Source organism: Bos taurus, chromosome 21 (genome assembly GCF_002263795.3).
Source record: "Bos taurus isolate L1 Dominette 01449 registration number 42190680 breed Hereford chromosome 21, ARS-UCD2.0, whole genome shotgun sequence".
In the NCBI taxonomy this organism is placed as follows: domain Eukaryota; kingdom Metazoa; phylum Chordata; class Mammalia; order Artiodactyla; family Bovidae; genus Bos; species Bos taurus.
This window is the reverse complement of record NC_037348.1, coordinates 8,189,045-8,215,683: the sequence shown is the minus strand read 5'-3', so window position 1 is coordinate 8,215,683 and position 26,639 is coordinate 8,189,045. Positions and strand designations below refer to the sequence as shown.

The window sequence follows — 26,639 nt, the reverse complement described above, 5'->3', positions numbered from 1 at the left end:
TTACTAACATGAGAATAAGTATGCTGACCTTTACAAACACTTACAATCACAATATCCACTTAAATTTGCAATGCCTCACCTTCATCAGACCTTCTCTTGAAGGATTGGAGGTTCTTAGTACATCTTCAGTGGCCCACCAGGACTGCTTCACATAAACAGCCACAACTGAAAGAGAAAGCCAAGAGAAAATGATGAGGTGCACATGGCCATCAAAGGGGCAGTTTTATCAGCTTGCAGCCACTGTCAAGATGCAAAGGAAAGTTTACGTGTGAGAAAAGAGATGATGTTTCTAGGATGAGTTGTCTGAGAGCACTCACCAGGACAGAGCAACCAGTCTCACCTGAAAGGGCTTCAGAGCTGTCTGCAGAGATGGCCTGTTAACGACCCCAACACAGGACGTACCCCAGTGCTGTTGGGGGCAAGAGGCTACACAGTAGTACCGACAAATTCAATGGGTGAGAATTACATTTTTTTTTTTTAAAGTCCAACTATATGACCCAACTTGTAACTCCACAAATTTAGGCAAACCCAACATTATCTAAGGGCATGGAATGACCGCTTATTATCCTGGGTGCTGGGTTTGGCATTGGCTTCTTTTACATGCTTTTCTTTCATTCTCACAATGAAATTGACATCTGCATTCTTCTGAAGACACTGACATTCTGAGAAGGAAAGGCAACCAGCAAGGAGGGCTGAGGTCAGGTCCTGCCCTCAGACCCGGGACTCCAAGCTTAATGCTCTTTCCAAGATGGGTCAGTTGTAGATGGGGAAACTGTGCAGGGGTGGTGGGGGTCTTTGGGTAAGAGAACTCTGGGGCTAGGACCTACATGAGAGGGAGGGTAGAGACATCTCTCCCACCCTACTCCTGCCCCCACGTTCTGAGACAATCACTGAGACCTGTTGATTCCACCCACTCTGAGTTTGGACATGGGGACTTCCCTCGTGGCTCAGACAATAAAGAATCCACCTGCAATGCAGGAGACCCAAGTTTGATCCCTGGGTCAGGAAAATCCCCCGGAGAAGGGAATGGTTACCCACTCCAGTATACTTGCCTGGAGAATACCACGGGCAGAGGAGCCTGGCAGGCTACAGTCCATGGATTTGTAAAGAATCAGACATGACTGAGCGACTAACACCTGCTGCTTAGTAGAGGTGATCCTGGAACACCCTCAGATTCACCAGGCCCCAGCTTTCTCATCGGAACTACCCAGGCTGATCAGCCAAGGTGGCTGACAAGTTCGGATGAGGATCAGATGTGAAACACGCAGCCCAGGGCCAGGCAGGTAGGGGCACCCAGCATCTGCTAATTAACACGCCAGTTCCTCCCTGCTTCTGCTGCAGCCACCAGGCCCCATCATCCCACCTGCTGCCTCCCGACAGGATCCACCCCCCAGAGCCCTGGATGCCCGTTGGTCTGTCCCCACCCGTCCCCTGTCCCAGTCTCCCCTGCCAGTCTTTCCATCCTAAGGGGCTGCTCCAAAGGCAAATCCAGTCATGGCCTCCGCCTCTTATCTCCCAACAGAGCAGCTCTCCTTTCGTGGCTTAAAAATCACATTTTAAAACACTAAAGTCACTTTGGCTGCCTTTCTGGCAATTTTTTTTAAAGATTGTTTTTTAAGAGAAGTTTTAGAGCTTCCCTGGTGGCTCAGCAGTGAAGAGTCTGCCCGCCAATGCAGGAGACATGGGTTTGCTCCCTGATCCAGGAAGACCCCAAATGCTGCAGGGCAACTAAGCCCCTGCACCATAGCTATTGAGCCTGTGCTCTGAAGCCCAGGAACCATAACCACGGAGCCCACGTGCTGCAGCTACTGAAGCCTGCGTGCCCGGGAGCCCATGCTCTGCAACAGGATAAGCCACCGCAATGAGAAGCCTGCCCACCACAGCGAGAGAGTAGCCCCCACTCTCCGCAACTAGAGAAAAACCCTTGCAGCAACAAAGACCCAGCACAGCCAGAAATAAATAAACAAAATTATTTTTAAAAGAAAGTTAAGTGCTTTTAAAAGAGAAGTTTTAGGTTCATGGCAAAATTGAGAGGAGCGAACAGAGATTTCCCATATTCCCCCTCCCCGGACACACAACCCTTGTTATCATCATCTTCCACCAGCGTGGGACAATCGTTACAACCGACGGACCTAAACTGACACTTCATGATCACCCGACGTTTCCATCAGGGTTCACTCTTGTACATTCTATGGGTTTGGACAAATGTATCATCACACCTGTGATCGTACCTATCACTACGATATCACACAGAGTATTTTCATTGCCCTGAAAGCTGTCTGTGCTCTGCCTGCTCATCCCTTCTTACTACCTCCTACCCCTGGCAACCACTGATCTTTTTCCTGTCTCCATAGTTTTGCCTTTTCCAGAAGGTCATAGAGTATGTAGCGTTTTCAGATTAGTTTCTTCCTTATGCAAAGAAATGACTCATTGGAAAAGACCCTGATGCTGGGAAAGATTGAAGATGGGAGGAGAAGGGGACAACAGAGAATGAAATGGTTGGATGGCATCACTGACTCAATGGACATGAGTTTGAGTAAGTTCCGGGAGTTGATGATGGACAGGGAAGCCTGGCATGCCGCAGTCCACAGGGTCGCAAAGAGCCAGACACAACTGATCGACTGAACTAACAGTGAAATGCGTTTAAGTTTGCTCTATGTCTGTTCATGGGGCTTTCCTCATTGCTCAGTTGGTAAAGAATCCACCTACAATGCAGGAGACCCCGGTTCAATTCCTGGGTGGGGAAGATCCCCTGGAGAAGGGATAGGCTACCCACTCCAGTATTCTTGGGCTTCCCTTGTGGCTCAGCTGGTAAAAAATCTGCCTGCAATGAGGGAGACCTGACTTCGATCCCTGAGTTGGGAAGATCCCTGGAGAAGGGAAAAGCTACCCACTCCAGTATTCTGGCCTGGAGAATTCCATGGACTGTATAGTCCATGGGGTTGCAAAGAGTCAGACATGACTGAGCAACTTTCACTTTCCCATGGGACTTACCAGCTGGCGCTAGTGGTCAAGAATCTGCCTGCCAATGTGGGAGACACAAGACACGCATGTTCCATCCCTGGGTCAGGAAGATCCCCTGGAGGAGGGCACAGCTACCCACTCCAGTATTCTCACCTGAAAAATTCCATGGACAAGAGCAGCCTGGGCGGCTACAGTCCAAGGGGTCACAAAGAGTCAGACACGACTGAGCACACATGTCTTTCATAGATATTTCGCAGCTCAAAATCATTTCCAGCACTGTATTCAGTGCTAAAATATTCCACTGTCTGAATGCACCACAGTTCAGTCCTCCTCCACTATCTTTTTATCCTACTTATATTGCCATTTCTATACTTGCTTCTCAAGACAGGTATCTGAGCCTCCAGGGGTCCAGGAACCACAAGATAAAAAAAAAAAAAAAAAATACATCTTCCCCGTCAAATCTCTTTAGCTGGAGAATTGAAGGAAAAAACAACCCAGAGTAGAAAACAAAAGTCCCTTGAACATGTAACGTCAGGCTCAAGACTTTAAAACAAATTTTGTGCAGCAATCGAGTTAAGCTGCCACCACCTTCCTCCCTATTCCTCTCTGCTCTTGGAGGAACTTAAGACCAAGTGATGACATTAGCTATGATTGAGCACTAACTCTGCACAGCCAGTTCCTTCTTTCCAAAACCCAATAGCATCTAATTCACTGTCAGTTTCATACCAGTGGTGAATTTTGTCTTCTCCAACAATAGTTCTCAAACTGATAGAGCCGACTGAGAGAGAGAAGAGCCAATTAAATGCTTGACATCTGCCTTCATTTATTCAACTAAATTCATGCTCCAAATGGCACCTACTAGAACTTGCAGGAGGCTTATAAAACCATAAGGATTTTTTTCCTGCTTAACAAGGTGAATCAATAAAAGATGTTCCATTTACTAATATGGTGTATTACTTGTAATACAGATGCTCGATTTACTAAGACAGTTTCAAACAGGAAATGTGTTACGACTTGGTGTTTGTGTGGTGCCTTGCAAAGTTTCACGGTGCACTGCAGAGCATTAATTAGCCACACAAGTTGTCACAGAACAGACTGAATTTTTTTTTCAAAACTAATCTTAAGCTGTTAAGTATACATAACAATGAAGGTGACGTCTGATCAAATTTAATAGGCTTAAAATGCATTGTCTCCAAAACGACTCTTGAAAGAGAATCAGCCTTCCAAAGAACAGCAGCTTTTGATCAGAAAAGCCTGCGACCTAGTCAAGAGGAGACAGGCAGGGGGAACGGGACAGAGCCCTTGGAGAGAGGCTGTTCCTAGTTCAGCAAGGACAAAAGGTGGACCCTCGGGGGACAGGCAGCCACCGCAGAGCCAGCCTCGGGGCATCACTTCCGAGACACTGGGGCCAGCAGTTTCCTAGAGGCACAGTAGAAACCGCACAACTGTAGTTTTAAAAGACAAATAGAATCCTGATCAGAACCCTCTGGCTCTCCACCACGTAGCACCTGGGAGACTGGACCCCTGCAAAAGACTGAGCCATGGTGTCAGCAATCGACAGGTCACTGTGGGTGACAGGCCAGCCTCACTGCTCTGATTTAGTGCCCATCTCCCCCCGAGTGACAGGTGACCACAAAGAAGATGCCAGTAATGGATTGTATTCTGTGACACCCCAAGGTTTCCCAAACAAGTTAAGACAGTGAGGCTGACTGACTCCCAGTGACCTGGCTTCATCAAGGCTCAGCAGGATGAACTGAATTCTACCAGCTGGGGCTGAGTTCCCGGACGCACAAATGGCCCAGCTCCCCAGAGGCCGCTGAGTAAGTCTGCATCCTTGCCCCTGGGAGTCAGTAGCCTGCAGAGAAGAGAGAGTTAAACAAGCTGCTGCAATATGGAGCAGGATGTGATAGACGCTGGAATCAAGCTGGGAGCCAGAGTCCAGAGGACCCAGAGGAGGTGTCAGTTCTGCTGAAGGGCTGGGAAATTAGAAGACACTTGCTCCTTGGAAGGAAAGCTATGATCAACCTAGACAGCATATTAAAAAGCAGAGACATTACTTTGCCAACAAAGGTCCATCTAGTCAAAGCTATGGTTTTTCCAGTAGGCATGTATGGATGTGAGAGTTGGACTATAAAGAAAGCTGAGCACCAAAGAATTGACGCTTTTGAACTGCAGTGTTGGCGAAGACTCTTGAGAGTCCCTTGGACAGCAAGGAGATCCAACCAGTCCATCCTAAAGGAAATCAGTCCTGGATATTCATTGGAAGGACTGATGCTGAAGCTGAAGTGCCAGTACTTCGGCCACATGATACAAAGAACTGACTCATTGGAAAAGACCCTGATGCTGGGAAAGACTGAAGGTGGGAAGAGAAGGGGATGACAGAAGATGAGATGGTTGGATGGCATCACTGACTCAATGGACATGAGTTTGAGTAAACTCTGGGAGTTGGTGATGGACAGGGAAGCCTGGCATGCTACAGTCCATGGGGTTTCAAAGAGTCGGACACAACTGAGCAGCTGAACTGAACTGAACTGGGAAAGCATCCACAGGAAGTTGGCCAGATCAGGTTCTGGATCGCCGGGTAAGGCATCAGAACAGGCAGAGACGACAGGGGAGGGCAGGGTAACCCTCGAGAAGAGGCACAGAGCCATGCAAATCCAAGGCCACACTCAGGACACCTCAAGCAGTGTGCTGGGCGAGGCTTAAACATGGGAGAGGCAGAGGGGCGAACATCGATTATAGCAAGGTTGCAGCAAACAAGGCTAATGCGTAGAAGCCCATCACTTCCCTACATGCCAGCAATGGACAAGTGGAATTTGAAATTACAAACAATACCATTTACATTCAGTTCAGTTCAGTCACTCAGTTGTGTCCGACTCTTTGTGACCCCATGAATCACAGCATGCCAGGCCTCCCTGTCCATCACCAACTCCCAGAGTTCACCCAAACTCATGTTCATCGAGTCAGTGATGCCATCCAGCCATCTCATCCTCTGTCATCCCCTTCTCCTCCTGCCCCTAGTCCTTCCCAGCATCAGGGTCTTTTCCAATGAGTCAACTCACCGCATGAGGTGGCCAAAGTATTGGAATTTCAGCTTTAGCATCAGTCCTTCCAATGAACACCCAGAAATGGTCTCCTTTAGGATGGACTGGTTGGATCTCCTTGCAATCCAAGGGACTCTCAAGAGTCTTCTCCAACACCACAGTTCAAAAGCATCAATTCTTCGGTGCTCAGTTTTCTTCACAGTCCAACTCTCAAATTCATACATGACCACTGGAAAAACCATAGCCTTGACTAGATGGACCTTTTTTGGCAAAGTAATGTCTCTGCTTTTGAATATGCCGTCTAGGTTGGTCAAAACTTTCCTTCCAAGGAGTAAGCGTCTTTTAATTTCATGGCTGCAATCACCATCTGCAGTGATTTTGGAGCCCCAAAAATAAAGTCTAACACTGTTTCCACTGTTTCCCCATCTATTTGCCATGAAGTGATGGGACCAGATGCCATGATCTTAGTTTTCTGAATGTTGAGCTTTAAGCCAACTTTTTCACTCTCCTCTTTCACTTTCATCATTAGCACCCCCCAAAAATGAGATACTTAGGCTTATACAAAATGAAATATTTTCATTTATATAATCTAATAAAATATGTATAAAAGCTATACAAGGAAAATTATTTACAAAACTCTGATGAACAAAATCAAAGAAAAACTAAATAAAGAGATATTCTGTGTTCTTGAATAGGAAGCTTCAATAGTATCAAAATGCCAGTTCTTCCCAACTTGACGTATAGATGCAATACAATCCAAATGAAAATTCCAAGAAGTTATTTTGTGGATTTCCCTGAAATGATTCTGAGGTTTACAAAGAGAGGCAAAAGACAATACTAGAAGAGAATAAACTTGGAGAATGGACACTACCCAACTTCCAGATTGCAGTAACCCAGACAGTACAGCATCAGGTGAACAGACAGACCAATGCAACAGAATGTAGAGCCCAGAAACAGACCTACACGAATGTAGTCAACTTCTATGTGGTCAACTTTGACAGAGGCGCTGGAGAAGGAACTGGCAACCAACTCTGGTATTCTTTCGTGCAGAATCCCATGGACAGAGGAGCCTGGAGGGCTGCAGTTCATGGGGTCGCAAAGAGTTAGACACGACTGAGCACACACGCATGACAGAAGAGCAAATGCAACACAGGAGAACACAGATAGTCTTTCTAACAAACGATGCTGGGACAAATGGACATCCACATGCCGAGAAATAAATCTCAACACGTAACTTTCACTCTTCACAGACGCCACCTCTACAAACATAAACCAGTGCCGACAGAGAGAGGAAACAGGAAGCATTTTGGACACGGCCCTGTGGACCTCGTATGAGAGAAGACAGGGCTCAGCGCCAGGCGGGGCTCAGAGTCCAGCTTCTTCAATTACTAGCTGCATGACCTTCACCCCCTGCCCCACCTTGGGTCCCCCGTCTGTCATATGGAGCCCTCAACAGCCTCTTAACCAAGTCTTTACACAGTTTTGCTGAAAGAGCTCACTTCACTCAACTGCTTTACCCAAAGTGTCTGAAGCTTTTCAGTCATTTCCAAAGACTTCCTCCACCTGCTTCAAGTGTTGCTCTGGGATTCCAAAGAAGTATGAAAAGCCCTTGTTGTTTGCTGGCTTTTGTCAGGGACACAATGGAAGCTCTTTCTAACACCCTGTTTCTTCCTGGGAGCTCTCTTGCCCAACTTCCTGCTCCGGTTTGCATGGGAAATGTCTGCCTCTCTTCCCCACCTTGACCACTACCATCCTGTCTGCCACCTCCCAGTGTGAGTGAGGACACGTTCCTCCCCACTGCGCTCGGTCCTTTTCCATCAGGGAGCGTTAGCCAACCGTCATATTCCTTGCTTCCTCCTCCAAGGTTTGTGAGGACAACCATACCCGATCAAGGCACACACTTTCACCTGCCCAGAAGCTCCCAAGATTTTTAAACCTTTCACCTTGCCTAAGATTTCTTAATGGAGCTAAATCCTTTTTTATTTAAATATCTTTAAATAAAACAATCACCTTTTAAAAATTGGGTGAGGGAGAGCTGGTTGCCACCCATCACCTTGCACGGGGCGGGGACGGGGCGGGGTTGGGGGGGGGCCTGTGGCAGTGGGGAGCTCTCCTGAGAAGGACTTGAAGGAGCAAGGAGAAGCACTGCAAGGATTGGTGATCTTGGCAGGGGATGGTGGCAGGGGATGGAGGCCCTGCTTGCTGGGCCTCCTCATCTGCCAGCACCGAGGATAGAGGAGCAGCAGTTCAGGGCCCTCCAGAGGCCACAATTCTGAAGCACATGGTCATCCAACCTACATGCTGAGTAGCTATTGTGAACAGAGCACATAATAAAGCCACCAGAGGAATGCAAGTTAGACTCTGGCTTAAGACATCTACAACCTGGAGGAGGAGACAGCACCTGGGACATGAAGCACCTCCAGCCATGGAGGCCTCTGGGGCCACACCCTACAGACCATCAGCAGCCACCATGCTTCAGAGGAGGAGAGGAACATGATACTGTTACTGATTTAAAGTAATAATATTCTCCAGAACCACATGTCCAAGCACGTACCAAGCACCTGGTTTGTTTGTTTTTTTCCCCTCAGGTGAGGCTCAGAGGGGTTAGGAAACTCAAAGTCAAGTGCCTGCAAACAGCAGTGTTGGGACTGGACATGAACTGGGTCTCACAGGTTTTAGAGCACCTGCTCTAACCACTATACTCCAGGGGCAGAATAGACAGACAGATGGATGACAGAGTCAGGACCAGCCCCTGAGAAGGCTGGCAGAGTAGGGAAGGCAGAGATGAGAGGAGAGGTGAGGAGGTGGCCAGGCAAAACACTGATGAGCACGGAGAGGCCAACAGGAAAGATCTTAACAGAGTGAACCTCGTTCAGCACTTTGAGATGGGAAGGAGGTGATTTATTCATTTATTCAGCAGACACTTGACACCAGGGACCCAGGACAGAAGACATTGCTCAGCAGGAGCAAGACAGACCACCAGGCCATGACCAGCACCCCAGATGTGAGCAGCATCAGGCAACCACTCAAGGGCCGTGTCTTCATCCATTCATGCAGCTGTGACAGAACACCATATATGACAATACAAGTTTACTTCTCACACTTGTGGAGGCTGGAAGTCTGAGATCATGGTCAGGTTCCGATGAGAGCCTTCCGGGCCACAGACAGCCAACTTCTCACTGTGTCCTTACGTGGCAGAAGGGGAAAGGGAGGCCTCTGGGGTCTCTTTGATAAGGGCACTAATTCCATTTGAAAGAGCCCCACCCTCAAGACGTAAGCACATTCCAAATGCCCCACATCCCAACCCTATCACCTGGTTTAGGATTTCAGCATATAAATTTGGTGGGTGACACAGACATTCGGACCATAGCAAGCTGTCTGGAAGGAGTGGGGCAGAGTTCCAAGAACAGGCATGAGCCAGACTAGGTTCCGACGCTGAGGTGCCTGCGGACCAGGCTGAGGTAAGAGGTAAGAGGCTTTGTAATAAGTCTCTGGAGGAGTCCAGTCAATGATAGACATGATCAGAGTGGTGGTTTACGAAGAGAACATGTAGGTTGGGCCCAGGTGGGAAGAATTAGCCCTTTTGAGATTAAGAAGAACAAAAACATTGCTTGAGAAGATCACACTGGATTTGGGGGCGGGTTAAGGCTGGAGCCAGGGAAGACGATGGAGGGTATGAAGATCCAGCCAAGAAGTGAGGCAAGGCTGAGCTCAGCAGTCACGCTGCTGGGAAGGGGAAGCCTGGGGGCAGGGAAGACCACCTGTGAGCCAAACTGGCCCTAAGGCAGAAGAGACAGGGGAGGTGGGGCTCGAGCAGAAGGAAGTGGGTGCTGCACCAGGAGGCATTGAGGATGTGGGAGAGGTGTGAGACAGCGAGGTCAGCGTGGCCAGCGGGATACACAAACCGAGCTGAGCAGAGTCAGAGAAGGTCCATGCCCCACGCCATCACAGGAGCCTGGGAGGGAGAAGTTTCCACGTGTGTGCATATGCAAGCCCACAGACAAACACACACACCCCCTGCCTGAATGCTATGTCACTTCTTTGCAACCCCCTGGACTGTAGCCCGCCAGGCTCCTCTGTCCACGGGATTCTTCAGGCAAGAATACTGGAGGGAGCTGTCATGCCATCCTCCAGGGGGTCTTCCCAACCCAGGGATCAAATCCTCACCTCTTATGTCTCCTGCATTGGCAGGTGGGTTTTTTACCACTAGTGCCACCTGGGAAGCCCACATACCCCTTACCTCCCCACAGTAATTGCCAGTTGTTCACGGACTGGCCCCTGGTTCCCACTTCTTCAATCACAGCTGACGGGGCTTCAGGCGGGTCTCCCTGCTGCCCGCACCCTCCTCCCTCAGTTGCTCCTCCAGAATCTAAGCCACCACGGCCCTGTTACAAATCTAAGAAATATGTAGTTCCCCCAAAATAGAGCACAGTTAAACCAAAGTGACAGGCCATCTTCCCAAAAGCAAAATACATGTAGGAAAAAAAAATGCCGAAAAGTCCTGGCAGAGGACAGCACATAAACACATTCCAAGGCATTGCATGACTTTTATGCAACATGGACTGGGCCGGTCAATAATTTGAGGGGAGGGGAAAAATACACGAGTTGACATGGCAACGGTCACATCACATTACTCGGGCTACCATTTCCATACAGATGTCTTCCTTAAAGGAAAACACTTCCCCACACACCCTGTGAACTTGGGCGCCTCTCTGCCAGGGAGAAGGGAACATCTGGTTTGCCTTGTATCTGCATCAGCCTCCCTGTGGGTCTCAGGCGCTTCTTGCCTTCAGCAACTTGGTTTCCATGAGTGGAGATTTTAACTCAAGGAAGATGGAGTGAGATGGGGGTGCCTGGATGCTGAGGCCCAGATGGACTGCAGGGCGTTGGAGGCAGAAAGAAACCCACTCTGGAGTTAGTCTGTCTAGGAAAGGCATCTTCAAAATCATAGGCTGCACCCAGGCCAGCACAGCACATTTCTCAGGCCTGGGAAGCAGAGAGAAGTGCAGACAGCCCAAGCTGTAGTGGTAAAACCCTCGGATGACTCAAAGAAGCACCTCCCAGCCCAGACAATGGCTCCATCCTTGACACTCAGAATATTTTCCTTGGAGCTTCCCTGTTTTCCAAATACCATCAGTCCCTTGGTAAGAATGACATGTCTCTGTTTGTGGGATGCTCTTTTCCCCTACACTGACATCCAGCTCACAGTAAGTGCCATAAATTAACAGGGAATAAAGAAGGAAATCCCAAACAATAGCCAACATGTGTTCCCAAAACCCAGTGCTGTCACTGCAAATAGATCTTCAATCTGCACCCGTCACGGCCCAAGGAAAACAGAACTCCTGTGATTTCCAGCACGGACCTCTCTTAGCTTCTGTGAAGTCAGGTACTGCTCAACCTGGGGGCTACCTGACGCCCCCCACGCTTGCCCAACCACACAGGCACCTTAGCCACCAGGCAGAGCAGGTACTTAAATTGAGGCTGAATTTCTGAGGCTCTTTTCCCCCAAACTGTCAAGCCCACGTAAGTGGGATGCCCCTTTGTAGAAGGCGGGAGGATGGGACCCATTTCAAGTTGATGCCTACCTCTACATTATCCAAAACGCAAGCATAAAGGCATAAAAATTCATCATCCATGGAATCATAGGAAGCTGTACCAAGGAGGCTGCTCACCAGGTGGTCCCTGGACCCTTGAGTCTGCAGGGGTCATCACACTTCAAAGCCAGGAAAACTGCAATTACTTCTCCGCATACCTCTCCTCCACTCCCACCATATTAGCCTGCTTTTTGCCAGAAAGACAAAAATCACTGCACCGACTAATGTCCGTAGGCTCACTCTGCAAACAGAGCTGGGTTTGGCCCCATCCCTTCCACCCACCGGGAGGCCTGACGTCTCCCTCAAGGCACCCAGGGAACCAGGAGCTGCTCTGGCCGGGTCCCCTCTCCCTGAAGTTCAGAGATTCACAGTTCCTCCCCCACTCCCACTTCCCTGGTGACTCAGATAGTAAAGAATCTGCCTGCAATGCGGAAGACCTTGGGTCGATCCCTGGGTTGGGAAGATCCCCTCCAGAAGGGCATGGCAACCCACTCCAATATCCTTGCCCAGGAAATCCCATGGACAGAGGAGCCTGGTGGGCCACAGTCAATTGGGTTGCAGAGAGTCAGAGACAACCTTCCCTTTCTTATCCCCACTCCCATCTTATGGCCTTCCCCCCCAACTCCTGCTCACAATCTGTGCAGCCTGCTCAGGGGTGAGGAATGTCCCAGAAAGACCCTTCCATTCCTACAGAAGTTCCTTGGGCCTCTCGGGGCACACCTCACTTCCCCCGCTCCCACCCTTGGTGACCCACCACCCACCTGCCCCAAACGCAGCCCAGACAAGGCCTGGCCCTGGGCCCACCATGTCGCAATCCCCGCCTAGCCCACGACAGCCACCAGGAAGGCGGCTCCTCAGCGGCTCTGGTTTCAACTGAATGTTTGCCTTGGCTCTTGCTGTCACTGCAGGCCTAGAATGGGCATGCTTTTCCAGGAAAAAATCATCATTTTTTGATTCCCTGCTTGTTTTTCTCAGGGTGCACATGACATGCAATCACCAAAAACCGTAAATAAATTAGCAGCAATTTGAAGGATGAGTGTTATGCTTGGTCACAAAATGTCCTGGAGGCGAGCTAGGGGGAACCGATGTTCCAATCATGGAAGCCAGCATGTGGTAACAAACACAAACATCCTTCCCCCCGCCCGCCCACCCCGCTCCCCTGCCCGCTCCCCTTCTCCTCAAGGACCCTGCTTTCCATTTCTCAGCTGTGCTGCCTCCCCTGCAATTCACCCCACTCCCTCCAGGAAGAAAGAGCCAAGAAAGGCTGCAGAGCAGTGTGCAGCTGGGACCCGGCCCACGCCCAGACCCCGCCTCCAATTTGACAGCCCCCAGACCCTGCAGACAGCTCAGGTTGCCTCACCCCAAGCTTTTCCTTCCAGATCACCCAGCACAGTGGGCACTGTCACTGATTCAGGCTGGAGCCCAAGTGTCTCCTGGATTCCCCTCCTGCCTGCTCCAGTCCATCCCAAATCCTGTCATTTCCATCGGGTGAGCCCTCAGTCCCCTCCTCTGGGTGCCCTCAGACTCCTGGACCCCCAACACTTGTTCTCCCTTCTCTCCACCTTCTCTCTGATCATGACTAAGACATTCCTCGAAAGACTGAGATCCAAAGGCAGGACGCTCCCTCCCACCCCAGTCCCTACCCAGCCTCCATAACATCACCAGGCATCTTGCCCACTCTCCCAGCACAGCCTCGCCACCAGTTAGGGGCCACACGCATAGAGAAGGCTTTAGGAAAAGTGAAAAGAAGTTAAACTGTTAGTTGCACAGTTGTGTCCAACTCTTTATGACCCCATGGACTGTAGCCCGCCAGACTCCCCTGTCCATGGAATTCTCCAGGCAAGAACACTGGAGTGGGCAGCCATTCCCTTCTCCAGGGAATTTTTCCTGACCCAGGGTGCGAACCCAGGTCTCCTACATTGCAGGCAGATTCTTTACTGTCTGAGCCACCAGGATCTCCCAGGCTTTACGAATGTAAACTTCAAAACATTCAGAGAAAGGGGTCAGCGAGACTCAGGGCCAGAGTCCAAGGTGGGGTGCTGCCTGGGATGAGAGGGGCCTCCCTCCTGGGTCCCCAGTGCCTCCATGGGTGCTGCTTCAGGCCCAGAGTGCCCAGCCCTGCAGGGCAGAGTGGCTGTGTGCCCACTGCATGCCCACCAGCCAGCCGGAGGCTGGGAGAGAAGAGAGTCCCAGGGAGCGGGCAGTGGAGAACTTCTCAGGCCTCCTACCTTCTACATTGGCCAGACAGGCACTTCCCTGACAAGGACTCCATGCTCCTCCTACACCTCGCAATACTCAAGAGTCCCCTTATTCTGGAAACTTCCGTAGCATTGTGGCATTGCATCTCTTACATGCGACTCAGTTACAAACTCCCATTTTTAATCAGGCTCTGGACATTCTTTGTCCTGCCTTCTAATCATCAACTACTAGGTTTTATACAGGAGGAAAAAAGCCAACAAACAAACAGATATTGTCAGGAGAGCTGGAAAAAAAATCTGACAAGTTTCCTGACAAGGAAAACAGGAAGAGATCATCTAGGAAAAGTAACCATGTGGCCTAGGAGCCCGCAGAGAGCTTCCATCAGAAAGAGCAAAAGCTGAAAGGAAGAGCGTCAAGGGTGGAAGAGGCCCCCCACGGCCAAGGTCCCCAGGCCCAGCACAGTCCTGTAAGATCAAGGTATGAAAAGGCGGGCAGGGAGGAAGTTCAGGCAGGCTGGGAAGACTTTCAAGGAAACAGGAGAGCTCCCTGGGGTGGCTGGCCAGACAGAGGAGAGAGCCTGAGGCAGAAACACACCTTAGCCAGAGGCGCTAAGGGCCACAGGGAAGCCTCTTCACTGGAAAGGTGACCACGGTGGTTTAGTCACCAAGACGTGTCCGACTCGTGCCACCCCATGGACTGCAGCCCGCCAGGCTCCTCTGTCCATGGGATTCTCCAGGCAAGAATACTGAAGTAGGTAGCCATTTCCTTCTCCAGGGGATCTTCCCGACCCAGCGATCAAACTCAGGTCTCCTGCATTGCAGGCAGATTCATTACCAGCTGAGCCACAAGGGAAGCCCCAGAACACTGGAGTGGGTAGCCTATCCCTTCTCCAGCGAATCTTCCTGACCCAGGAATCGAACCGGGGTCTCCTGCATTACAGGCGGATTCTTTACCAACTGAGCTATCAGGGAAGCCCCAAGAGCAGGGAAGGTGTCACTTATTATATCAATGAGATGATTTTTGACCCACCCAAGGATGGGACCTGGGCTTCCCTCGTGGCTCAGATGGTAAGCAACCTGCCTGCAGTGCGGGAGACCCGGGCTCGACCCCTGGGTCAGAAAGGTCCCCTGGGGAAGGGAATGGCCACCTACTTCAGCATTCTTGCCTGGAGAATCCCATGGACAGAGGAGCCTAGCAGGCTATAGTCCATGGGGTCACAAAGAGTCAGACACAACTGAGCAACTAATACACAGACAAGGATCACAAGGATGGGACCTGGTTGCCAGGAGAACCAACCATGTGATTAGAGAGCTTGAATTTTTGGTCCTATTCCCCAATGTCCAGGGGGAGAGAGCTTAGAGGTTTAATCAATTGCCAACGGTCGGTGATTTAATCAATCGTGACTATGTAATGAAGCTCCTATAAAAATCCAAAAGGACTGGGTTCAGAGAGATTCTGGGCTGGTGAACACGTTGGAGGCATAGAATCACACGAACCTCTGGCTTATAACCAGTCAGTCAGAAGGAACTGCATGGGCTTGAGACTGGCACCTAAAGTGGGGAGCAGGGGAGTCTGGTAGGACTGAAACCTTAACCTATAGACTTTGGTGGTCTCTCCAGGTAGTGGCCGGATTGAGTTGAACAGAAGAACATCCAGCTGGGGTCTGGAGACCTACTTGATGCTGTGGGAAATCACCCACTTCCACACCCTGGAAACTGGATCTCAAAACACATTTCATCTGAACAGACATTTTCCAAAGACATACAGATGGCCAACACGTACACAAAAAAGTGCTCAACATCACTAATAATCAGGGAAATACAAACCAGAACCATAATGAAGTATCACCTCCCATCTGTTAGAATGGTTATTATCCAAAAGTCAAGAGATCGTGAGTGTTGGTGAGGATGTGCAGAAAAGGGAAACTTTATGCACTGTTGATGAAGATGTAAATTGGTGCAGTCATGATGAAAAACAGTATGGGGGGGTCCCTTAAATTTTTTTTCAAACAGAACTACCCCTTGATTCAGCAATCCCAATCTGGGTATTAATCTAAAGAAAAAAAAAAAAACTTGAAAAGATATATGCACATACATCTCCACAAAAGCGTGGATAACAATTTTCACAGCAGCATTACTCACAATAGTCAAAAGGTGGAAAAACCCAAATGTCCATCAGTCAGTAAACAGGTAAACAGAAGGTGGCAAATCCACACAGTGAAATAATATTCAGCCATAAAAAGTAAATGCAGTACTAAGACTTGCTAAAACATGGACAATCCCTGAAGGCACTGTGAATGAAGAAAGTCAGAGGCGCAAGTCCACACACTGCCTGAGTCCATTCAAGGGAAATGTCCAGCCGAGGCAGATCTGCAGAAACAGAAGAGATCGCCTAAGGCTGAGGCAGGTAGGGAAGTGGGGTTGGTGTCTTTTAAGGGTAATGAAAATCAAGCGTGGTGAGAGATGCATAACTCTGAATACACTAAAAACCACTGAACTATATGCTTTAAATGGGTAATTGTATGATACGTGAACTACAGCTCCATAACTCTGTGTGTGTGTATACATACATATATAAAGGAATAAAAATAGTCCTTCCTGTGGATTCAAAACTACTACACAAACACTGGGGGATAAAGCCACGTCTTGACAACAAGTTTGCATTAAAATCCCAGGGGCTGGTTATGCCCGGTAACGAGCTGTCAGCTGGAGGTGTCAGTTTTGGGCTGGTTCTGCTAAAACGCCGAGATAAACGGAGGCTAATTTTGTGGAAACAGAATGTCCAAGAAAAGTGAGGCACGGTCTCACTAGCCACCCCTCTCCTCCCAGTTCTCTGGCACCAGTTTCCCAGATGGCTCCTGGGAATCTTGGTACAGGACCGATGCTGACTCAGCAGGGCTGGGCTGGGGGGTGGGGGCACAAGCTCCTGCATTTCTAACAAGTTCCCCAGCGGACACCTGGCTGCTGGGCCACAGGCCACCCCCCTGAGCAGGAAGACAGGAAACCGAAGCCCGGAGGTGCTAAATAGCTTAACCCAGGCCACCCACTCATAAAGGGCAGAAGATCCACATCAAAGGAGCAGCAGCATGAGCGTGGCCGTCTTAAAGGGAGACGTGGGAGACATGGTGGCTGCTGCAAGCCTGGGAAGACCTGCTGTGTGGGATGGCCATGCCACCTGCCTGGATGGCCCCGGCAGGCCCATGAGGAGACATCAGACACATTGGTGTGGGCTCCTTAAGGAGAACATCCTAATGGAGCTGTCCCCAGAGCAGAGCAGGCTCTCCCAGGACACGGAAGCCCCAGACTAGAAGCCAGAGCCCCGGACCACACCTTCGTGATTCTGGCCTATCTCTAGTCCATCTTCTGTGTGCTCAGTCGCTCAGTTGTGTCTGACTCTTCGCAACTCTATAGACTGTAGTCCGTCAGGCTCCTCTGTACCATCGTCTTAGCCCTACCATAAAAGAGGCATCGTGTGCTATGATGATAAAAATAAATCTTACAATGACCAATCTTTAAATTCTATCTACGAGTACTCTGCTGGGAGACCTATTTCCCTTCCTTTTTTTGAAGGAGATTAACAAGTGTTCTAAGTGTTACAGCCATGTTAATAGGAAACAGAAACTCTTTTCTTGATAAACAAGTGTTCTAAGTGTTACAGCCATGTTAATAGGAAACAGAAACTCTTTCCTTGATATGTTTAAGACGGAAATAAAATTCAAAAGATCATCCTTTTTCTCCTTCTGAAATTCAGCAGTACCACTTAAATCATCTCAGAAAGCACTGGGCCTAACAATCTACACGCCCTTTCGACTGTGAGCTTCTGGACCCCTGCCTCCCTTCTCTAAAGCTTAACAGCCCTAGTTTCCTCGAGCCTTGTTCAAATGGTTTCAAGCCCTCTCATCCCCCTGTTGCTCTCCACAGATAAGCACCAGTTTGTTTCAGCTGCGGCTTGAGCAGCACCAAAGAGAATGGGCTGTAATTGAGCGGGAACATCATCCTTCCATTAAGACAGCCCCAGTCCCGTCTGCTTCCCAGCAGCCCCCACTGCAGCGCCGGGGCCCCCTGCGCTCCCAAGGATGAGAATCGCCGCCTGTTTCCTTTCCTCCGTGTGGTGTAGAGGTGCAGCCTCCCTGGCCCGTCCTTTATCTCTGGCTGCTTGGGGACAGACTGCATGATATTCATCCAATGAGGCAGTTTGGGATTAGCAAAAAGAACAACGGTCTTACCATTGAGAGTGGTTCCAAAACAAACTAGATGGCCTTAGTGCAGGGTCGCCTTCCCCTCCATAAGGTTTGCAAGCAGAATCTGCCAAGGAGGTAATTCAGCTGCCAAAGTCTGGCCGGCAGTTGATGGGAAGGCCTCCCATTCTACAACCCTGCACCTCTACAGTGCAACACTCAAAGACAGAGAAGAACATGCAAAGATGCTCCATGATGGAAGAATATTTCTAATCCCACACTCGCTCTCTGCCCTGGATAGTCCAAAGCGTCAGATTTTCTGCCACAGATCATTTCATCCTCACAGCTACTCTTTGAAGTAGCTAAGGTGTCCCCATTTTGCAAATGACTCAACTGAGGCTCAAAGAGGCCAAACCATTTATCTGGGTCACCCAGTCAGTTGGCAGCGCCAGGACGCCAAGTCTGTTGAGTCCGATACCAAAGTGCACGTTCATCTCATTCTCTACAGGTCCCGGGAAGATATGAGAGGAGCAAAAGGCCATCAGCTGAGGGAATCTGGAATGCTAGGATGAACAATTTTGATTCGATATGAGAGGTAAGAAAAGACAACTTTTTGACCAGAGGAGTTATTTTTTTTAATCTTTGTAAACACTTGAGACCAGTTAATAATTTAAAAATAAGAGGAGGAGTGAAACAGGGGAAATAAATGAAAGCTAGGGTCCTGGGGCAAGTGCAGAAGCAGCTCAGGGAGGGAGGCTTCCGGCAGCCGTTGGCTGTGTCCCCTCGGGGACAGAAACTGATTAGAGAAACAGTCGAGCGTGAGCGCAGCAGGGAGCCGCCAGACAGATGGGATGAGGGCATGCGCCTCTCAGACCACCTTCACGGAAAGCACATCCCCAGCTTCTTACAGGAGAAAGCTGGAAGGCTGCGTTACCGGCAGACCTCGTTCCACTGCACTGCACTTTACTCTGCTTCACTTTATTGCATTTTTTTTACAACAAATCAAAGGTTTGTGACAACCTTCGGCCACTGTCGTTTTCCCAATGGTAATTGCTCACTTGATGTCTTTATGTCACATTTTGGTCATTCTCACAATATTTTAAAATCTTTCATTATATTTGTTATGTCATTTTAAATTCTTATCATTACATTTGTTATGATGATCTGTGATCAGTGATTTTTGATGTTACTTATTACAAAAAGATTACTATGACTTGCTGAAGGCTCAGATGATAGACAGCTTTTTTTTAGCAATAAAGTATTTTTAATTAAGATGTGTACATTTTTTAGACACAATGCTACTGTACACTTAATAGACAATAGTATAAACATAACTTTTCTATGCACTAGGAAACCAAAGAATCTGTGGACTCGTTTTATTGCAATATTCATTTTACTGCAGTGGTCTGGAACCTCCACAAGGTCTCCAAGGCCTGCTTATACTCACATCTTCACAGTATTCTGCCATGAACATTAAGTGCTTGCCACCAGGGAATTCACAACTCCGGGATGTCTTTCATTTGCTCACAGGGTTACCAGAAGTTACTGTGACAATTAACTCATACACAGTCTCATCAAACAGCTCTGATCCCTTTAGCTTCCATCTAACCACACAAACCGGAGAAGGCAATGGCACCTCACTCCAGTGCTCTTGCCTGGAAAATCCCATGGGCAGAGGAGCCTGGTGGGCTGCAGTCCATGGGGTCACTGAGAGTCGGACATGACTGAGCAACTTCACTTTCACTTTTCACTTTCATGCATTGGAGTGGGAAATGGCAACCCACTCCAGTGTTCTTGCCTGGGGAATCCCATGGACAGAGGAGCCTGGTGGGCTGCCGTCTATGGGGTCGCACAGAATCGGACACGACTGAAGTGACTTAGCAGCAGCAACCACACAAACAGGCTTCCCAGGTGGTGGTGGCGGCTTCCCACTCGCCAATGCAGAAGACTCGAGTTCCATCCCTGGGTTGGGAAGATTCCCTGGAGGAGGAAACAGCAACCCACTCCAGTATTCTTGTCTGGAGAATCCCATGGACAGAGGAGCCTGGCGGGCTACAGTCCAAAGGGTCACGAAGAGTCAGACATGACTGAAGCAACTTAGCAGGCACACAGGCAACCACCCACACACACAAACACACAGACCTCCATGAATGTCACTGGAAAATTACAAAGGAACAAGGGCCAGCCTTCTCGAAGGTCACAGCTAAGCACATGGCTGAAGCGGCATGTGTGGCAAGTGGCAAGAGGCTCTATGGTACCACTGGCTGCTTGGGAGTCCACATGTCTCAAGCCACAGAGGGGCATTTACATATGATGCCCGCTTCTAAATACCAGAGGAAAGAGCACAAGGTGTGCATAACACCTGAGTGCTCTTTGGAAATCATGTAAAACTTTAGCAACCATTACAGAGCCCAGCAGCAGGAAAACATTTGGAAACTTTATTTAAAGCTCTATGAAACATAAAGAAAGGTCCAGAGTGAGATTTCTTGGAGCTTATGAATATTTATTATAATACATTCTCGAAAACAACCGAAAAATTAAGTACAATGGAAATAGGAAACAGATTTATGAGTCAGTCATATGTTTTTACATTATGCAAATGCAGTTAAAGACCTTTAACCAGAATATTGTTAAATGCCAGAAAAAGGCAGAGGAGAGGGCTGCTGATATTTGGACATCCTCTTAAAACTGGCAAACGATATTTTCAGAGTGTTTTGACAATCTGTGGGCACCTCCTGTTACTTTCACTAACCTGGTGCATTCAAGGCAAAGTCAGAGTCCTGGGGTTATCCCAGCCCCCTTGTTCAACAAGGACTTGGCCAAACAGGAATAGGAAGTGTGCTAAACCTTGACCAGAAATCTCTCACACACAGTTCAGCCAACCCTAGCCCTGAAGCAAGGGGGAGGCTTCACCAACATGCCCAAAACTCCAAGACAGCTAACTAAGCACACTTGTGTCTCAGGATGAGTCATGAGAGAAGCACTCACAATAGATGTGTGCTGAATAACGTTCTGCGGTCCAGGATGTCACTCTGGGCTTTATGACACCTGTGAAACAGGGCATCCTCTGACTACAGACCTCAGATGCACACACAGGGTGAAAGGCAAAAGGTCATCCCCAGGGGAGCTGGCGAGTTGAAGGAGGCCCCTTTGCAAAGTGTAGTTGAAGATCCCTAACCCCAGACTTTCAGCAGACACCACGTCCTTGAGGAGGGGTAACTCACTAAGGGTTGGTTTGTTTTTTTTAATTTCTTATTACGCAAGCAATATATGGTATCTGCAGGAAATCTGTAAAAACACATTAAAGTATAATAGAGGAGTAAATTTCTAAATAGGATTGACCTTATATTCGGGCTCCCCTGAGGCCAGAGATGAGGAGCTTTGCTTCCAGCTTGCTGGTGGCCTGGGCTCCAGGCAGACTGATGGGCTGGAACCTTCTCCCACCTCACAGTGCTCACCACCAGCGGCCCCAGACCCCGCCCCATGCAGCTTCGAACGGCCATCCACGCGAGCTCAGAGCACTCACCCAAGAAGCTGAAATCGGTCACAAACAGGTGCTTCATGATGCAGAGGAAGAATAAATGTGCTACTGATTACATAAATTTCACCACCAGAAACAAAACCCCACCAGATCATCACCTTGCAAAAATCCCGTACCCTGCACCAGCTGACCATCAGATGTTTCCTCATCCAGTCTGGCAGGGATAAGAATGGTCCCTGGGCTTCCCTGGTGGTTGAGTGATAAAGAATCCACCTGCCAATGCAGGAGATGCGGGTTTGATCCCTGGTCCAGGAAGATCCCACATGCTGCAAAGCAACTAAGCCCGTGCACCACAACTACTGAGCCTGTGAGCCTCCTCTAGAGCTCAGGAGTCACAACTGCAGAAGTCTGCACACCCCAGAATCCGTGCTCAGCCACAAAAGGAGCCATCGAAACAAGATAGTAGCCCCTGCTCGCTGCAACTAGAGAAAAGCCCACAAAGACCTAGCAACAAAGACCCAGCACAATCAAAATAAGAAGAAAGAAAATTAAAAAAAAAACAACAGTCCCTGGACTTCACAGTGCTGTGGTGACACTCCAGGCTGTGCAGGCAATGCTGTTATTAATAATAAGAATGGCAAGTGTGAGACTCAGAAGCAGCTCTGAATACCGTCACCCTGGGCCAGAAAGTGTCTGGTGTCTTTAATACAAAAATCAATACATGTATCAATAAACAGAAACCCATAACACCCTCTACTGCTGCTGCTGCTAAGTCACTTCAGTCGTGTCTGACGCTGTGCGACCCCATAGATAGCAGCCCACTAGGCTCCTCTGTCCCTGGGATTCTCCAGGTAAGAATACTGGAATGGGTTGCCATTTCCTTCTCCAATGCATGAAAGTGAAAAGTGAAAGTGAAGTCGCTCAGTCGTGCCCGACTCTTAGCGACCCCATGGACTGCAGCCTACTAGGCTCCTCCGTCCATGGGATTTTCCAGGCAAGAGTACTGGAGTGGGTTGCCATTGCATAACACCCTCATGGATCTCTAAAAGGTGAAAATAAATCACTTCCACCTTGACATTCTAAGTCCAGCCAAAGAGTAGAACCATCACTTCTGAGGTATTTGATTCCATTCATTGCAAACAAATCAGAATTCTCATGTATTAAATACATTAATACCTACTAACCTGTCTTTGTGTCCTGGGGATTAACCAAGACCAAGATTTTGTGTTGAGGTTCATCACGGTGCACGGTGCAAAAGCAAACAGACGAAGCTTCAAGTTTAACCTGAAAAAAATAACAAAATCACCGCTTGGTTCTGTCATCACAGTAAGGGCACAAGAAACTGCTGAACAGTTAAGCTAGCACACCGCTCTTTGAAAGAACACTGTGGCACAGAGGGTCCTCTGCCAGGACGGAGGCAGCACAAATGTGGAACCTCAGGCTCTCGGAAGCTAAATGCAAGTGCAGCCTGACAAGGGCCCTTCCTCTGTCTCCCCCAGCAGCCCCACTCATCCCCTCCCTCACCTGGCTGTCTCCTCAGTTCTCATGGCCTCTCCTTCCATCCCCTTCTGGCCCCAGCAGGCTTCCCACCCAAATCCCTCCTGGGGCTCCACCTTTGAAAGCCGGCGGCCACATGAGGCCGCACCTGCCAGGCTGACCTCAAGGATCCTCCTGTGGCCACTCTGTGCAAACAGCCTGGACAAGCCTGGGAACTGACGCGAAAGTCACTCAGTCGTGTCTGACTCTTTGCAACCCTGATGGACTAGACAGTCCATTGGATTCTCCAGACCAGAATACTGGAGAGGGTAGCCTTTCTCTCCTTCAGGGGATCTTCCCAACCCAGGGATCGAACCCAGGTCTCCCACACTGCAGGCGGATTCTTTACCAGCTGAGCCACAAAGGAAGCCCAAGAATACTGGAGTGGGTTGCCATAACCTCCTCCAGGGGATCTTCCCAACCCAGGGACTGAAGCCCGGTCTTCCGCATTGTGGGCGGATCCTTTACCAGCTGAGCCACCAGGGAAGACAAGCCTGTGCCCACCCGCAGTGCCAGGCTGCCTGCTGCCCTGGCTCAGGCCCCTGCAAGCATCCTTGAGAAGCCCACACCCTCTCTGGGAACCCAGGCCCTCCTCTGGCTCTGAGGTGCCCAGGGAGTGAAGACCCTCAGTGCCCAGCACGCGTTTGCTCATGACCCTGAGGGACTCCAAGCAGGGTCTCTGACACTGGGCTGCCTTCTCTCAAGTGCCCAGGTGCCAAGTCCTGTCTCGGCCATCAAACCCACAGGCCTCAGCTCCCTGAGCAAAAGGACAACGCATTCCACGGCAAAGTCTGTTTTGAAAACCGAGGAGAGTGGAAGAGGATGAGAAAAGGATGTGTGGGCTGAGTGAGGCAGGCAGGCTGCCTGTAAAGGTTTACAGCAGACCTCCACGGTTTCAGAGGACTGCTTCTTAAATCCTGAGGCCCGTCATCATTGTGGCGCCTGCTCGTGCTCAAGTCACCTGAACAGAGAGTCCCTGAGTTGGCCCCTCAGACTCACCCAGCGGACAGCCGTTATAAGGCCATTAGAAACAGTATGTACAAAGCATCGTATCGACATGGAAAGATGCTTATTATAGACAATATTGTATACCCAGTGTGATCTGCATGTTAAAAAGGCATGCCCAGAAATAAAATCCAACAGAAACACTCCAAAGTGTCCACAGCAGTTAACATGGGTGATTTTATTCTCTTTGTTCTTGGCTGTAGTTCCCAAATAGTATACACAGAGCATACACTGTTCTATAACCAGGAGAAATCCTTAAGTATGATTGTATTTTAAATATGATAAGACAATTTCAAGACTGAAAACAGAGCTAATTATGAAAAGAAAAGGTTCTGGGCAGGACCAGTGTGATGCAGTATGGTACATCCTTATCTTGTCTTTTCTTGTTTTGCTTGAAAAAATTTCTCTGGGATCAAAAAGTTAAATTTGCTAAAAGCAAAGAGGATATCCATAATCATCACAAATCAGACTATTTCAAAACCTGCTAAAGCGGTAGGAAATAGCTACCCTTTGTTAATTAATTCCTAAAATGGTAGGAAACCAAATGATTCTTTTCAGGACTCTTCTTTTTTTTTTTTTTAGAAGGAGGAGACGCAAAGGTAGAAAGACATTTCAGCACTTCTATCACATTAAAACAATTCTAGTAACGATCTTATTTTATTATGATTTTTGCTAATAGTAACACTAAAATGATTCACTTTGTGAGCATACTACATATTAGAGTTTGTTTTGTTGTGTAAGTAATGTTGTAACCCATAAATAAGCAGGAAATAAACGCTAATGAGCGGAAGTGCATCCTAAAGTGCTTCGGGGCTAACTCCTGCATTTCACCACACTTCTCAGATTACCCAGCATGCCATACTCTGTCCAGCAGTCCTCAGCCCACCAGCCCCCCGCTCCCCAAGAGTAAGCCCCCCAAGAGTGAGCCCCTAGCCTTGACTGAGCGCCTGCTCGCCTTCCGGCACACCTGTCGCTAGGCGGCGCTGAAAGCGTGTGCGTACAGCCACCTCCCTCTGCAGATCCAGAATAAGGAATCACCCTTGGGAGCTGGATACTTCCAGGAGTTGATTACAAACAAGCATCTCCGAAATCTCAAGAAAGCCACACTAGATAAACTGTACAGCCATTGTTTTAATTAACTCTCGAACAACTTCAGTATAGCAAAATAAAACCCTGTCTTCCTCAACTAACTTTGCCTGCCAGACAGCAACAACTCCTGGTATGAGTGAACTTATATTTGTATAAAACAAGAAAATCTTATCTCTTTCAACAAACCAGCCTCAAATCTGAAAAGCAGGTAACCAATTTAGGTACAGTCCAAGATTCACATATTCTTTTTACTTACTTAGGGGGGGAAAGGTCTTAAAAATAGCACAATTATTAAATTTCACCCATAATCCCACCATCCGAAGTTTTCATTTCTAATTTCTTCCAGTCCATATTCAAAGCATAATTTTATCAGTGCTAAAAATCATAATTGGTACAACTTCATTCCAAATCACAAACTTTTAGGACTTAATCAAACCTTACAGACTAGAGGTCAGTCAATCCCCTCATTTACAAATGGAAAAACTGAGGCCAGCCAGACAATACACACAGCATCTCATTTAATCCTCAGAACAATAGTATGAGGTAAGCACTGTTATTGTCCCAAATTCTGAGATAAGAACAGCAAGACCAGAGAGGTAAAGTCACTTGCTCAAGGTCACACAGCTCTTAAGTGGTAGACATGGGATTCACAGCAGATTGTCATGTTGACTGCCTTGTAGATCTGGACTTACCCTCCTGACTCTAAAATCTCAATCCAGGATTCCTTTTGCTTCTCAGAGTGGAATCATTCTAGTATTCACTCCAGAAGGATTTTTTTTTTTAATCTGCAATACTCTTTCACTAACATTCGCCTTTCTAATAAGTTAGATTATACAGAACTCTCCACCAATGAGAAGATCACACATACCTGCTCCCCAGTGGGAAGAGAGAAAACCTCTGGTGAGGGCCCCGCTCCTTCCTCAAGCATGGCATAGTAAGCCAGAGTCGCTTCCTGATGCCCAGCAGGGTCGTCTTCCAAAATATCCACAGGGTAAATGCCTGCTGGGGGATAAAGAAGGCAAAAAAAAAAATGACATGAGCTCCACTCTTTCATTGAGATAAAGGTCACTTACTTCTTGAATATGAAAAAGAAAAAAAGCAGCCAATTGAAATTTGCTCTAAAAATTACATTCATCTATTTTTTTTTAAGTGTAAAAGGAAAAAGCACTATAGCAGCAAGAATCAAAAGAAAATAGAAGATAGCCCTGATGGTGGGGTTGGCACTCACCCCCAGAAGACATGAGGTTCAATGCGAACCCTCTTGGACCACTGCAGAAACTTTCTTTATATCCTCAAATTATAAAATGGTTTCCCGAGTATTTTCCAGTAGGGTCAGCCTGGCCACATGTACCCTGACAGTGGACCCCAGCAGGTGAGAACCTTGATAACTTGGACAAAATCCAGCCTGAATAATTATTTTGCCAGCTTACATTTGCTTTGAAGTTGGTTTGCCAGTTCTCCTTAAACTGAGCTGCTCAACTGAAAGAGTTTAAATGTACTAGTTAGTATGAACTAAGAAACTACATGTGCAAACCTATATGGCCATACAA

General features: G+C 48.4%; 1 protein-coding gene across 1 annotated transcript in view; it reads right to left on the bottom strand.

The window, feature by feature from the left end:
* The window catches only part of FAM169B (Protein), a 78,576-nt gene extending 52,433 nt beyond the window's left edge, over positions 1-26,143 (bottom strand). Inside the window, exons 1-3 of the mRNA XM_024982267.2 lie at positions 25,958-26,143; positions 22,644-22,743; positions 80-165 (exon numbers count right to left, since the gene is read on the bottom strand). Coding sequence (XP_024838035.2) covers positions 80-165; positions 22,644-22,743; positions 25,958-26,143 — 372 coding nt within the window. The remainder of the gene's footprint in view (positions 1-79; positions 166-22,643; positions 22,744-25,957) is intronic.
* Between the last annotated feature and the right edge of the window lie 496 nt (positions 26,144-26,639).